Source organism: Sebastes fasciatus, chromosome 12, assembly GCF_043250625.1.
Source record: "Sebastes fasciatus isolate fSebFas1 chromosome 12, fSebFas1.pri, whole genome shotgun sequence".
Taxonomy (NCBI): Eukaryota; Metazoa; Chordata; class Actinopteri; order Perciformes; family Sebastidae; genus Sebastes; species Sebastes fasciatus.
This window is the reverse complement of record NC_133806.1, coordinates 1,508,054-1,524,035: the sequence shown is the minus strand read 5'-3', so window position 1 is coordinate 1,524,035 and position 15,982 is coordinate 1,508,054. Positions and strand designations below refer to the sequence as shown.

Here is a 15,982-nt window from a genome sequence, read left to right as displayed (position 1 = left end):
GTGTCCAGTTGAGATCTGGTGTCTGGTTTCACACCTGCACCACAAAGGAAATTAGATCAAACTAAATGCTTGTTGGACATGCAGGGCTGCAGCATGCTTTGAGGAGATTTGGAAGTTTGACTCCTCTGCAAGCCTCTGTGACATTAGATTATAGTGCAGTTAGGTGCTCTTCCACAGTCACTGCAAGTTGCTCAACTGTTACTCTTCTGCTGTGTCACTGCAGAGCCGTTGTGCTGTACTTCATTTGACAGCAGATGTTATTCACAAGTGGGAGTGACGGCAGAAGTAAAAAAATTGAACCATCTGTGCTCATGACCACAAAGTCCCGTGAGCCTGAATCTTGATTTGCACTTGTCCCTCTATCACGATGCAAACAGTTGAAAACAACATATCTAATGGATAATAGATCTTTTTACACATGTGACTTGTGGTTTGATTCGTCTACTTTGCAACTGTCAACATCACATAGTATGTGGTTATTTCAAGCTGAGGCTTAACTTGTCTATGTTGAAACAAAACTTTGTGCAGACCCCAGCTGTGCAGCAAAACAGCACTTCCTCTTTCATCGCAAACAGAGAGTGAAAATAGCTCTACCTCTGGTCAACATAACAAGTGTGCTGCTTTCATCCTTCACACACAAGAGAGAAGTGGCCCAGCAGCTCTTTCATCCGCAGCACAACGTATAGACTTAAGCTGTGGTTGCAGGCATATTTGGAGACAAACTTGCTCCTCTTATTACCGACTAAGAGGTAAGACACTGTTATGTACTGTAGATCTACTTATGTAGAGTGGGATGTTTTCATCAGGATAACTGTGATGGGTCTTTATCCGTAGATAACTTCAACATGGGACGCGGCAAAGAGATGCAGCTCTTGTTTCATCTTGCGTTGGTCCTGTCAGTCGTTCTGACCTCTCTGAAAACCCTCGACTCAGACCAAGAGCTGCAGGACAGCGGGTTCGGTCAACCACCGCCTCGCCACGGCCTGAAGCTGCTGGTGTGGTACGTTCGGGACTGCCTGGACAACAACATGGTGGCTCTGTGTGATCCTGTTAAAGGAGAGTACGGATTTCACGAGTTTCGTAACCGAGGGCCAAGGAGTCTGCTTCCAGCGATAAAGGACAAGAAGCAATACAAATACTACACCATTGGAAACCTCAACGCTCGCCACGCCAAAGACCTGCCAGACGAAGTCAAGAAGTACTACAACCGCAAAGACCCTGAAAGTAACAAGGACAGAGTTTTGGTGAGATACAACCACAACAATAAACGCATCGACCAAATCTACGCGTCTGCACATTATGAGCCAAAAGAGACGTACATAATTGGCCCCAATCTTCTTGCCTCTCTTCGACATCCGACAGCCTACATTAGCATTGAAATGTGATGTAGAATCTCTTTGTGACAGCTTTAACAGCTCTGTGATTCTCCAAAGAAAAATGTGATGGAATTTCAATTTTTTTTTTAAACAATCTTGATTTACATATTTGGCTGCTGCTTTTCTTTGTAGACAGAAACGCAAAAAGTGCGATAACTTGATGAGCTTATTTCAATGCTTGAGAGAGTCAGGAAAATCACCCTGCACAGCCTGCCTGCTTGGAGAATATACATTATATACATTATAGAATGACCAATAAAATAAATACAAATGTGCTGCTTAAGAATATTTGTTTTTCTTCAATAACCGACACATTCCCGTTTATTACAACTTGGCTCTTATTTTCCTAAAGTTGGATCTTTTAGTTAAGATGACATTATATTCACCAGCAGTGTGTGAGCTAGCTCAAAGTTCAGTTCACACACATTCAAATGAACTAGTTCATAGTTCACTATTCTGAATTCTGAAGTTCACAGTCCCAAAAAAAAAAACAGTTCTCATTTCTTCTGTTTTTTTCTTTTAATGGTCAGACGCTACGGCGTTTAATTAGTCTGTCAGACTTATATTCAGCACCAGGCTCAGGGACAACTTCATATCACCATAAGACTGTTGAACTCTAGGAGCTCCTGAGCTCATCACTTTACCATTATACTGTCACTGCTATATACTTACATCTATGTAGGCTATATACATACATATATATATATATATATATGTTACGTGCCGTGCTGTGTTGCATGTATGTTGTGTTTTTGTGCCCTCCTCCTCCCCCCTGTGCAGATGCCGTGGATGAAGGTACGCAGCCTGCAGCTGATCAGTGATCAGGGTGGAGTATAAGAGAGCTGGAGAACGGAGCAGAAGTTGCCAGTTGGCCAAACGGCGGTGTTCAATAGTGTGTGTGGTGGTTGACGTTGTGGTTGACGTCGTGGTTGACGTCGTGTGTCGGAGTCGGCAGTGATCTATTGTGAATTAAGTGTGTTTATTGCTCTATTGTTAGGAAGTGGTGTTAAGTTGTTCACTACCTGATTGTTCGCCGTCTCTGTGGAGCAGCAGGTTTAAGTTGAGTACCTTCGGGTTGTTTTGCGCTGCACTTTTCAAGCAGTAGCTTTAATTATAGTGTTTTATTATTGGTTACTATATTTATTTAGTTGTGTATTTACCTCCCGTCTTCTGTTAGAGAGTAGTTTTCATTTGGTGTTTGTACATTTTTGTTATCATACTTTTTGTTAATAAATTGTATGATTATTTTTCACGAAATCTTGTTGCCAGCTTCTCTCATTCCCGGGTTTACATATTTATTTTGTTACTCCCTCCATCCCGTGGACCTTAAAGGAGGGGAACGTAACAAATTGGTGGCTCGTCCAGGATTTGAACCCGGGACCTCTCGTATATATGTATATACATTACTACAATGTTTAATTTCAGTTTATTAATTTGAGGTACTGTCTACCACAAATGTATATTACTTTATTTTATATTTTATCTATTGAGATCTTAGAAATAGTTTTTGTTTAATCAAAACTGTAAATCGGTGCTCACAGCCTAACCTGTATTTTGTTTCCTATATCAGGACAACCTGTCCATCATTACTTCGGCCAATTGGAAGCGAGTATAGCATTAGCACAAAATAATATAAGTAAAGGAAATCAAAGGGACATTATGTGGGGAGACCAAAAGTTAGGCAGAAGATGACTTTGCTTTCCCTATATCAGGAGTCAGCAACCTGCGTCTCTTCAGCTTCTCTCCAGTGGCTCCCTGTGGATTTATAAACATGGAAATGAACTATTTATTTATCATTGTTGTAGGTCTATGGTACGACGGTACGACGGAGTATTAGGGCCACATTGAGGAAAATTAATCTGAGATTTCGAAAATAAAGTCATAAAATTAGGAGAAATAAAAGTTGTAATATTATGACAAAGTCAGAAGTTTCCCAGAAAAAAAATCGTAATATGAGAATAAAGTCAGAAGTTTAAGAGAAAAAAGTCGTAATATTATGACAATATAGTCATAATATTATAAAGTAGTAATTTTACGTGTTATTTTCTTTTTTTCTCGTAAAGTTATGACTTTATTCTCGTAATATTACGAGTTTTATTCTGTAAATCTCAGATGTTTTTTCCCTCAATGTGGCCCTAATACTCCGTAGTACATTGTCTCTTTGGCCCTCACTGCATTAGACTTATATACTATATACTTAGACTATAAACTGTGTTACCTTCATCACAATGATCAAATGTTTTGCGGCTCCAGATAGATTTTTTTTTTTGTTTTTGCCTAAACTGGCTCTTTTGATTGTAAAGATTGTTGACCCCTGGACTATACATATCACAGAGCAAGAAAACAGTTTATTGAAGTAAATAAGAAAAGCAAAGGAAATAATAATGAATGAGGTTATGGACGACGAATAGGAGTGTGTTGTTCAGTACTTTCCTCTGAGGATTTTATGACCTTACAGTCAAGGTAAAAAACAAAAGTACCTCCAAAAATATAAAAACTCTCAATATGAAAGAGAAATAGAAATTTGTATGAACTCCAATATCAGCTCGAATAGCAGGCAGTCAATCAAAATGTTGACTCTAATGAGTTGTGAAACAAGGCAGCGCACACCTTCATGGCCAAAAGGCACAAACTCCTGCAAAACTCACTTTCAATATTATGATGACAAAGCACCCGCATGCCTGCAGTCCTCAAAACCCACAGAAAGGCCTCATTCATCTTCTGCTCCCCTCTGTTGCCAATGGGAGGACACCATTTGGACCGCTGTGCACTCACAGGTTGAATTCAGATTTGATTTGATGCTCCCACTGAAAATATAACAGGGTTCTTTGAAAGGGCCCGTGAACAAGCAGGACCAATCTGAGCAGATAAGAGAGATTTATAGGCTCCTCGCTTTATACAGAAATATGTGGCACACTAAAGATACACTGCCTGATGTTGTACTACCTACAGATGGCTGCAAAACCCAGAGATGTCCTCTCAGCTTACTGCTGATATGTGAAAACTGTTGTGTTGGTGCACAATTCAAGTTTCTTCAAGGGACTGTTTGTAAGAATCAGAAATGTCTTGTTAACAGCGACACCTGTGGCCGTCAAGTCAACGAAAGTCAGCGTCCTGTTGCTGGCGCTTGTGCTCGCTCTACATAGACATGAAGGAGCATCGCTCAACACAGTGAGGAGACACACGTCAGCTAAAAGCACAATATCACTCTATATCTCAGCTGCTTGGCAGTAATGTTAGCTGACCAGACCAAGGTCTCTCCATGAATCAATGCTGATCCTAGTGTTGGCTTTGACGTTATCGTCTCCCGACCGCGGCTGGAGGGAACGGGGGAGACGCCGGAGTTTTGGTCGGAGACGATAACGTTTCTCTCTGCGGAGCCCCGTCACTTCACAAGACACGGGAAACCTCTGTTGGTCTGGAGAAGCTGCAGCAGTTATTTCTGCACAAACGTCCACTGAACATTCACTAGATATTCTCAGAGCTAAACTAACTCTTCTGCAGTGTGGAGTGAGCAGCATGCACGTGAGAGGTGGAGCGAGCTGAGCGAGAACGAGCGCGGTGTGTGAGTGAAGGCAGGCAGAGGAGCAGAGGAGCAGAGTACAGCAGAGACTCCGGTCCTGGAGACCAAAGCTACGGTCTCCCCCGCGTCCTCCGACCGCGGCCAACACTGTTTAACAGCTTCACTAGATACAACCAAGAGGTTTTGGTGCTTCACTGTAGTTTGTGTTGGAGTCTGAGTCTGAACAGCGGAGACACACGCAAGCGACCATGGGACACCGACCTGCAATGATTTATACGTGGAGGAAGTTACCAACAGTCCGTTTAAATCTGAAGCAAAATATTCAAATGCACATAGTCATCGGCAAAGATTAATGTTGGCACAAATTGGACTCCATATAATTTCCCTGCATTTATCCCGTTATAACTTATCTCATAATTCTTGCATGGTCGAGGAATATCATTTTCACACCGCCCATTTCTTCAGCACATATACTGTTCCAACCTTTCAGTTTTAGGTTAAATCTCACTACATGTATTTAGCTCTAAATCATATATGAAGATGCATTTCTATTTCTTCCCTGTCTATTTTTGCATGAAGTCATCAGCAGATTTGTGATTTCATTCATGTTAGTTTAAGGTCATAGTAAAGTACAGGGGGTTGGACATGCATCATTTTCAGTTAAATCTTCCAAAGAATGAATGTAAGTCAAGGAAACGTCCCCTAAAACAACATATGCAAATGCTTATGTGTGTGGGTGTGTCAGCTTATGACATGTGGAGATGCGTGGCTGTTTCCTCTGTGACAGCGAGTCTCTTGCTTAATAAAACCAGCCGAATGCAGATAATAGCAACTGATTTCTCTTTCCCTGTCCCCCTTTGTTTTGTTCATCTTAAATGGGCTTGAATGGAAAATCAAATTGAAGGCGGCTCTTCGTGGAGGCTTGCTCTGATGTTTCACTCTGCCTGTCCATGCTTAACAGAGGACAGGTTTTCTCTGAGAGGATGGTTGGGGGGGTGGGAGCTCTTTGACAGAATTGTAAAGCGGCAGAATGAACAGATGTCTCCCAATGATTAATGTTCCTCACTGCCTTGCCTCAGAGGAGCTGCTTGGCCATGCATCTCTAACCCTACATCTCCTCCGCAGCACTCTATAAAAGCTCATTTCTTTAACTCACAGCTTTCTTTTTCCCTATAAGTTCATCTCGCCTCTTCATCTTTGATATTCCTCCCTCTAGAAACATCAACTTCAGTCCCTTTGCATATTTTTTTGGAGAAATTAAGAAAGAGTTGGTACCTTTCCATGAATTTTTGCTTCCAGTTAATGCGCTGGCCCTGAAGGACGATACATATACACTCTAATTTGTACCTTTACTGTAGTGAAAGGTGTTAAATGTAAATCCCCGTTGTACTGACTAAGACTAGAGACGTCAACACTGTGTTGAAGGGATCAATCATAGAGAGAAACAAATAGAAACAGTCACTTCTCTCTTTCTCTCTCCTGACTGTAATTTAAAGAACACCTGAGAAACCTCCGTCTCCTGTGGTGTAAGCCTGACCCCTGCTGGCGGAGCTGGAATGTAAATCCTTTTTTGCTTTAATGTGCATAAGATGATTTAATAGGACGGTGTCTGATTTATGTTTTTAGTCCCTCCTGTGTTGTCCTCAGTAGTTGGAGTTTGTCCCAGCATGCATTAAGTGGACAACACACTGGGCAGTTGCCTCACATCACACAGCTGACATGCCCCCGTGATACAATTTCTCTCATTTGCATATAGAGCTAAAGACATTTTGACCTATATGACTAGAAATGGAGAATAAAAAACCCCCAGAGTAAAACTGCATCTTTCAGTTTCTCAAAACATGTCCCTCAGTTTGTCTCCTCCTGTCTTTATAATGTATTTATCTTTCAGGATGAGCTCACCGAAGCAGCGTAGAGCAACAGCGTCCCCTGCTGCAGCTCGGAGGGTATAAGAGGAAACCCACACACACAGTCTCCGGGGGAAATTGCCCATTAAAATCCAGCACTGCATGGTAATGAACACCAGGCCTATGGTAAAGGGCTCACATTAAATATTTACACTGTCGGTTAATATTTCATATGGTAATTTTGTATTTAAATTGGATTTAATATTTAATATAAATACAGAGCTAAGTGGGGGTATACTATTCTCAAACACCAATCCAGACACCTTCCATATGACTGGGGGAGCAAATATGACACGGACGGCATACATATGTAGATCCTCAGAGCGAGAACACACACAGGACCGGACCAGCCAGGACACACAGACACAATATCCGCCATGTCCCCTGTCCACTGGGTTTATCACGGGACTGTAGGGGAGAGCGGGGCCAGAGACACCAGTTCTTGAAGAATCTTGTCTCAAATATCCGTCTCCAATAATGTTTGCAGACGATACAACCCTAGTTCTCTCTCTCGTTCTAATTTCAATTCATTGATTAGAGATGCTAATGTTGGTTTAAGTGCCTTACACCTCACGGTTCAGATTAAATAAACCATCCTTGAATATCAACAAATCCAACTATATTATTTTCAGTGGATTTATCTATAATTAGTTGAAATGCTTCCAGTGTCATCTACAAAATTCCTGGGAATTACTGTTGATGAGCGGTTGAGTTGAAGAGAACAGATTGACTGGGTTAAGAGAAAGATAAATCAATCTATTGGTATAATAAGAAGCGTTAGTCCTCCTGTCACCACAAACTGTCTCCTTACTCTTTATTACAGTCTAATTTATCCCTATCTTTCATATTGTTATATAGTTTGGGGCGAGTACTTTTCCTACAAACCTTCATAAAATTTTAGTTCTCCAGAAACGTTTTGTGAGGATTTGCAACTCGATCAGAGTCACACATCTCCTCTGCTCCTCTATTTCAGAAACTCTACATTATTACTATTTATCATATTAAAATACTTCTCAAATATGTGTTTTAGTTATAAGATACTTTCTGGTGGGAATATTCCTGAGCAGTTTAATTTACCTATTTTAAAACACATTCTCAGGTCCGTTCTTACTCAACCCGTCAATCTAGATCTTCATCCTCCTAAATTCATCACTAGTAGAGGTCAGTTTTCGATAAGATTTAGGGCAGGGGTCGGCAACCTTTACTATCAAAAGAGACATTTTAGGCAAAAAAATATGTCTGGAGCTGCAAAACATGTGATCATTGTGATGAAGGTAACACAGTTTATAGTCTCAGTATATAGTATATAAGTCTAATGCAGTGAGGGCCAGAGAGACAATGTACGACGGAGTATTGGGACCACATTGAGGGAAAACACATCTGAGATTTACAGAATAAAGTCAGAATATTACGAGAATAAAGTCATAACTTTACGAGAAAAAAAGAAAATAACACATAAAATTACTACTACTCTACTACTATACATATATATACTAATATTATGACTTTTTTCTCTTAAACTTTTGACTTTATTCCTGTCATATTATGACTTTATTCTCGAAATCTCAGATTTATTTTTTTCCTCAATGTGGCCCTAATACTCCGTCGTACCGTCGTACCATAGATCTACAACAATGATGAATAAAAATGAAAATGTAAACAAAAAAACAGTTATTAATTTCCATTTTTATAAATACACAGGGAGCCGCTGGAGAGGAGCTGAAGAGACGCAGGTTGCTGACCTCTGACCTTTAGGGGAACCAAATTATGGAGTAGTTTTTCACTTCTATCAATTGTTTCAAAAGTCGCTTAACGGGTCATTTAATTGCTGTTTTGTAATTGCTTTTCCCCATGTATCTGTTTTTTGAACATAGCACCTTTTCAATACATGGTATTGAAGTATTTGCTGTCACCAGGACTGTCTCACTTTGTTAATAATTATGTTAAACCTGCAATATAACTTGCAAAAATGTTCTCTGCAAAACAGATTATATATTTTTATTTATTTTATATTATATTTTGACGACATAAAATGTTACAGTCTCATTTTATAGAGCATAAATGTGAAGGACACTGAATGAAAAACTGTTTCTTGTTTATCTTTCTTTCTGTTCTCTCTTATTGTCCTTGTTTATCACAGAAGTTATGTCATGCAACTTTAAAGGCACTGTTTGTAACTTTTTAAGCGTATAAATGTACCGGGTCGGGACACATGCGCGCTCGCGTGTGGCCGCTGTACTCTGCTTCTCTGCCTGCTTGCCTTCACTCAGACAGCGCGAGTGTTCTCGCGTACTCGCTCCACCTCTAGACATGAACGCGCGCTCACTCCACACTGCAGAAGAGTAAGTTTAGCTCTGAGAATATCTAGTGAATGTTCAGTGGATGTTTGTGCAGAAACAACTGCTGCAGCTCCTCCAGACCAACAGAGGTTTCCCGTGTCTTGTGAAGTGACGGGGCTCCGCAGAGAGAAACGTAACTCGTTGAGGAGCCCCGCTGCTGAAGCCTGCGCTGAGGAAAAGCCAACACTAGGATCAGCATTGATTCATGGAGAGACCTTGGTCTGGTCAGCTAACATTACTGCCAAGCAGCTGAAATATAGAGTGATATTGTGCTTTTAGCTGACGTGTGTCTCCTCACTGTGTTGAGCGATACTCCTTCATGTCTATGTAGAGCGAGCAAGCGCGAGCCCGACGCTGACTTTCGTTGATTTCACAGCCACAGGTGTTGCTGTTAACAAGCAATTCTGAAAGTTACAAATAGTCCCCTTAATAGTACTTGTGTTTACATATTTGTTAAGCACTTTTAAGGCAACAATATCAGGGACAAATTGTTTATTTATAATCCCAATCACTTACAATGTGACTTAATATCAAGAGACACACATGGCCTGAACATGTAGGACGAATGATCCCGCCATCCCAGCCAGAGTTACAGCCTTCTTGGTTCTGGTTATCATGCTTAAATGTATTCTCCACTTCCTCCCTGCCTAATCAATTTAAAATAAGATGAAGAACTCACGTCTGATTTTGATTAGTTTTCTGGATACAAGAGGCGAATGGCACCACTTCTCCACCAGCTATAATCACCCCTCTTTCCTCTTGGAAAATAAAGCTAATCCCTTCCCCATATGGCGTTGGCAGGCATCAATATGAATTACAAATGGCAAGAGATAGTGAGAGGAATCTGATCTACTTTTGATAAAACTCCAAGTAGTAATTTCTTGGATAATACACACAGACGAGACGGAGTGCTTGACATACAGCACAGATTGGTGAGGATTAAATTGAATAAACGTCTGACCTATTTGGCATACAGCACAATTATCTGTGTGGGCACGGCACAAAACTATGAGTGACAGCATCGGGGAGATTTCTCAACACGACAACAAGAGCTGAGACAGCACACAAGGATATCTGAAGGTACGTTATCCTCATCAGTGGCCGTCGGGTATCAGCTGTCATTTCAAACATCCAGCCCACCGGAGGGACAGGAGAGATCTGTCTCTGGGAGGAGAGTGTTGAGCTGTTTTCCCTCTAAGAAGACATTATGTGGTTTGCTCAAGAAGAGGATTTGGGCTCGAGCTTTTCCTATCAAAGCGAACAGCGCAGACAGAACTAATCAATCACTAGAATGAGCTTCAAGCTGATGAGGTTCAGACAGATTGTTAGTTCTCCAGTGTGACGTCGTTTTTTTCACCCATTTATCTCTTGATTGTTTCATTTATCTTCATTTTGTCCTTCACCTCAAAGATCAGTAGTTTCAGTATTGGTGTCTAAAAGAAAACAGCTAAGCGTATACCTGAAACAGAGGGACAGATCTCTTCACATTCCCCTCTAGTTATAGAATTGTGTGTTAGCTATTCATTATTGTTTATCACTCTCTTGATATCAAAATTATACAAGTGTCATTTCCTATTAGTTGCATCATCTCCATCTATAATGTATCCGTGCATTGTTTAGCACATCACACCACATTTTGTGAGAGCATTGTCATGGTCTAACTGTCCATCATAAGTTGAGTCATAAGGATGGGCTATTCTGATTGGCTGCTGAGGTTTAGGGGCGGGCCTAGTTGGTGAGCAGGAAGTGATTTTAGCAACTCGCGGGGGAGCGAGAGGCCGCCGTCACACAGGAACGTCGGAGAGACCGACCTGAACGCCATCAGGGAGGACTTTGGCGTGGTGTGTTCGGTCGTGAAAGTTGAATGCCGAGCCTGAGAAGACTGACAATGCAGACTCACAACGCCCCGTGAACGTTTGTGCTGTCAAGTTTGTCAACAGTTCGTCGTGTATCGTGTATTTGTCTACGTCTCGTCTTAACGAGACTTATTGAACTACGAGGCCGACCGTCGGCCCGCCGCTGCTCGGGCTCTCCCCAGAGCCGCCCAGACGCACCGGCCACGGGACTGAAGCGGAGTCGGGAGCTGGCCGAGCAACTCGGAATAGCGAGCGGTAGCAAGCGGAGACCAGGTAGGCCAGCCCACACTACACGCCGCAGCATTATTGAGGCAAAGCTGGTTTGACCGTGACAGCATGAACACTGAAACACGCCACTCCATCGACGCTTGCTTTAAAAGCAAGAAATATGCGAAGAGGAAAAAGTCATTCTTTCCCTTACAAAGATGAAAATCAAAAAACGCACCCGTACTCATTTCAAAACACAACTTAAGGCCGGCCCACACTAAAAAAGATCTTTCAAATCTTAACAGACACCAGACACCATGTTATAATCAATTAAATAAGAGTTTTGTTCCTAACAACAACAACAAGAGTCCCGACTAAAAAAAAACGGAGATCTCGCAAAATATCTTGTGATCAAATGTGACTTTAGTTTAAACAAACACGGCGGACGACGGGCAGGAAGAATTAGCGATGTGTCATGGAGACACGTTAAATAAACACTTGTGTTGCCACAGATCAACAAGGTTGTCCTCCGTTTCTGAGCTCCAGAGATATTTTGACTTTTCGTCCGCAGCCCTGGATTCTGTTAGCTCGCCGCAGGCATCGGGCTCTGTATACGTCAGTGAGAGAGGGTCGTTGTGTGTTTCTGATGTCCTGTGCTGATTTAATGACTCTCTGTAGTGCCACCGTGCAGCTCGTGAACCACACCATGTCATGAGAGAGAATGCTTTCAACAGATCATCTGTAAAAGCACAGCAGCACCTGCTGAGATATAGGTTCGCTCTCTTCAGTAACCTTAAAAAGTAGAGCTGCTGCTGTTGCCTTTTTCAGAGAGAGGTGGAGTTAACAGTCCATGTGAGGTCCTGAGAGATGTGTGACACTCCTGACTCTCTCCACCACGTCTCCTCCGATGCATAGAGGAGCAGGTTCCTCTCTCTTCCTCCTGAAGTCGATTAACAGTTCTTTTCTTGGTCCTCTCGTGATGCTAAAGTGGCATACGATATAACCTGGGTTTTGTTTTCTGGTCCATGGGTTATGATAACATTAGGCTCACTAAAGGAATAATGCAGGTCCAAGAAACCATCCCAGGTTATTGTTACCCAAACCGTCCGTTGTAAACACCCTACAGTTTACTGCCCAATCTTTTGATTCAAGTTTGACGACCGGTACTTGCTGTAGTTCTGCACACAGTTTTCTTGTGCAATGATGAATTATTACAGCATGTTCTCATTCCCAGGGCGTCAAATACCGAGGCTTTGTCACGGCCGTCAGTGTTTCGTACCGCCACACATGGCACCCTTTCGACATACTATACTATGAGCTCATAGTACCCTATTACCCCACTAGAGCACTGCGCTCCCAGAATGCAGCAGGGTTACTTGAGGTTCCTAGAGTCTCCAAAAGTAGAATGGGAGCCAGAGCCTTCAGCTATCAAGCTGCTCTTCTGTGGAACCAGCTCCCAGTTTCAGTCCGGGAGGCAGACACCCTCTCCACATTTAAGAGTAAGGCTAAAGACTTTCCTCTTTGATAACGCTTATAGTTAGGGCTGTCTTTGACCAGCCCCTAGTTAAGCTGCTATAGGCCTAGACTGCAGGGGGACTTCCTATGACACACTGAGCTCCTCTCTCCTTCTGTATATACTCATGTCCCATTCATTGTTACTAACTTCATTCCTTCCCAGGAGTCCTTGTGCTTTCTTGTCTCGCAGGTAACCATGGAGCGGGGTCACACCTGGAGCAGGGGTACACCTGGATCTGGATGTCACCTGGATTGTGGTTGCATCTGTTGCCGTGTCTGCTTGACACCAACTGCTACCATGCTGGCGAGCTAGCCAGATGTATGGAGGACTGAGATAGTGTAGCTGGAAGCTCTGCTTGAAACCCCGGCTGAGGACGACCCAATGACATCAATTCTGATAGTTGTATTATCACTCTTTTACATCCACTACTATTGGTTTTGTGTTATCAGTCCTACTTGTATTAGTTATTACAGCTGCTGGGCTATTATTGTGGTTGCTTCTCTCTCTCTCTCTCTCTCTCTCTCTCAACCCAACCGGTCTCGGCAGATGGCTGCCCACCCAGAGCCCGGTTCTGCTCCAGGTTTCTTCCCGCTAAACGGGGAGTTTTTCTGGCCACAGCGCTCCGGTGCAATGCTCTTGGTGGGATCTCTTGTTGGGTCTCTAAACTATGATGTATGTCTAAGACCTGCTCTATATATAAAGCGTCTTGAGATAACTTCTGTTATGATTTGACGCTATATAAAAATAATTTGAATTGAATTGGATTTTTTTTTTTACATAATATACGATGACTTTTTAAAAAATGTTGGACATGCTATACCATGACTTTTTTTTTAAATACTATACTATGACTTTTTTTTATTTTTTCAACATACTATACTGACTTATTTTTTGGACATATTGTACTATGCCTTTTTTTTTTTACATACAACTTTATATATCATTTTATATAATTATAATTTAATGCAGTTTTCTATGAGATTAGAACAACATTGCAGAAGAATTAAACAAAATATAATAATTGAAGTTGTGTAGTTGTGCTACATTCGATTACTTCTCCACTTTTATGTTGTTTCATATGAAAGAATAAAAGGTGATCGACGTCTGCGTCCCTCATTGTGTCCTGTCATCCCTCTTCTCTCCAGTAGATGTCCTCATTGAGCTTCTGAAGATCAGCTGACCTGCATCCACAGCTGCTCATCCCTTAATGAGCTATGCAGTATACAGTATGCAGTATACAGTATATATACTACAGTATACAGTATGCAGTATACAGTATATATACTACAGTATACAGTATGCAGTATACAGTATATATACTACAGTATACAGTATGCAGTATACAGTATATATACTACAGTATACAGTATATATACTACAGTAGAGAGAAGTTTTACCTTGTAGAATGTCACATTCAGTCAAAGTTAACTCAGTATGTTTGCTTTTGCTCCTCACTATTTGCTGATGTCTTGCTGCAGCGGAGTTGTTTGCATGATATCAGCTTTAATCTATCCTGTAAGTAAACTTACTTAAACCTTAAATTGCCTCTATGGTCTGCTTTGGGGTCTGAATCTTATCACAAGTTTTATGGCTACACTGCTTGTTGAATTTTCCAGTAAAACATGAATGACCTCTGAGACTCCATTCTTTGAAGTTTGGTGCTCAATTGATTTCTTTATTTTATCTTATTTAAGTTACAGCTAAAACGGAGAGGAAGCAGCAGAAAAAAAAACATGACAGTAAGAAGTAAAAATAATAAATACAGTATGAGACTGCGTTCAAGTGTTGACTTTAAATCACTGTCAGCTTCAAACCATCAAAGTCAACTTTTAAACAATCTCAGTAAGCTTGGAGCAAAGATTTACTCATCATTCAATCCTTTTTATCATCTTATTCATTTTCAATATCAATAACGTTGGTAGTTATAGTCACAGGAGGACGGGTTAAATGCAAAGATCAAATTTCCCGTATGTGATGAATCTAATAAAGTTTAAGTGTAAGTTAAAGATTGCTCTTTATCTTCCTTGAGGTATGAAGTATACGAGCTGCTGTACAGCAGTTTCAGCTTCCTACACCTCTGTCCTCTCCAATTTTACAAATGCTTCAGTGTTTTTAAGTTTAAACTGAATAAACAGTAACACTTCAACACTGAAGGAGTAAAAGCACCCGTGCATCTTTTCTTTGTGTTATTTTATAGCCACTAGTGATGCTACTCAATATAACAGCTTGTTTGGTGTTCACTTCCTGCAGCACGACCTCCACCTCAGACTCCTGAAGTCCGTTTAGACTTTCATTTGGACATTATTGGCTTTATTCTCTCAACTTTTCTTTTCAATTTCTGTGTGCACGCTCTCATAACCTTTTATAGGAACTGGCGGGATACAGGTACGAACTATTCTGCGGTTTAACAACACGTCATGCATGGGACTTTTCTTCGGACCGTTCTCAAGAACTCAGGAAGATATTGGTGAATGACGCCCAATACTGTAATGACATGTCATCATATCAACATCAGGATATATGTATTTAGTCCTCATACTGGATCGGCCGTTGCAAACCACTACGTATCTGTTTTTTTAATCTAAGGAAACAGACTGAAATACTTCCTGAAACTCTTCTTAAACTCAGAAAGACCTGTATATCTTGAAGTGACATCTCTTCTGCAATCTACCGCAAGTACCACTGTGGTACTGCGAAGAAAACTATCAAGCATTAAATACTTAAAATATATATATATATATATATATATATATATATGTCCCAAGTTTGTAACAGTATAATCTATTCATAAATGTGTGGTCTCTAAGCCCCCTGGGTGATATAGCTTACAGTAAGTGATGTGACTTCTCAGACTTCTCTAGAGACAAACAGGATGTTATACAGATGTTTTCACAGGCTGATAAATCCCCTTGACTGATAAAATACACCTGAATGTGTAAAATTGCCGGAGTTCCCCCTTAACGTGAATTTATGTGTTTGAATGAAGTAACTGATCCAGCATTGTTTTCTTTATGTTCTCAACATTACAAGTGAGACATTCACTTAAAGAGAGACTGAATGTGCAGTGGTTATCTAATAATAGTGTCCCTAAAAGTGTGCTTCAAACCACAGAGTGCCGCGTCAGCTGAAGCTGTGTTTGGTAGAATATTAACAAATGATGATGTTGGCTTCAGCATGAGGAAACATCTGTACCCCGGCACACCTTGTAGCATAACATCATGGTGTAATTTGATCTTTGAATTGTTGATTTTGCTGAAA

At 41.1% G+C, this 15,982-nt stretch overlaps 1 protein-coding gene and 1 long non-coding RNA gene across 2 annotated transcripts; both read left to right on the top strand.

Annotated features, from left to right (window-relative positions):
- Nucleotides 1-591: 591 nt before the first annotated feature.
- On the top strand, nt 592-2,633 carry LOC141778331 (uncharacterized). The gene is made up of 2 exons (XM_074652524.1): nt 592-749; nt 835-2,633. The coding sequence occupies exon 2, from the start codon at nt 846-848 to the stop codon at nt 1,383-1,385; it is 540 nt and encodes a 179-aa protein (XP_074508625.1). The 5' UTR covers nt 592-749; nt 835-845; the 3' UTR covers nt 1,386-2,633.
- An 8,238-nt stretch (nt 2,634-10,871) lies between these two features.
- Nucleotides 10,872-13,498, top strand: LOC141778330 (uncharacterized). The gene is made up of 3 exons (XR_012596050.1): nt 10,872-11,274; nt 12,887-13,158; nt 13,189-13,498. It is a non-coding gene; the product is annotated as an uncharacterized LOC141778330 (long non-coding RNA).
- Nucleotides 13,499-15,982: the final 2,484 nt, after the last annotated feature.

Coding starts and splice junctions, on each gene's coding strand:
- LOC141778331 (XM_074652524.1), top strand. CDS start 846: ATGGGACGCGGCAAAGAGATGCAGCTCTTGTTTCATCTTGCGTTGGTC.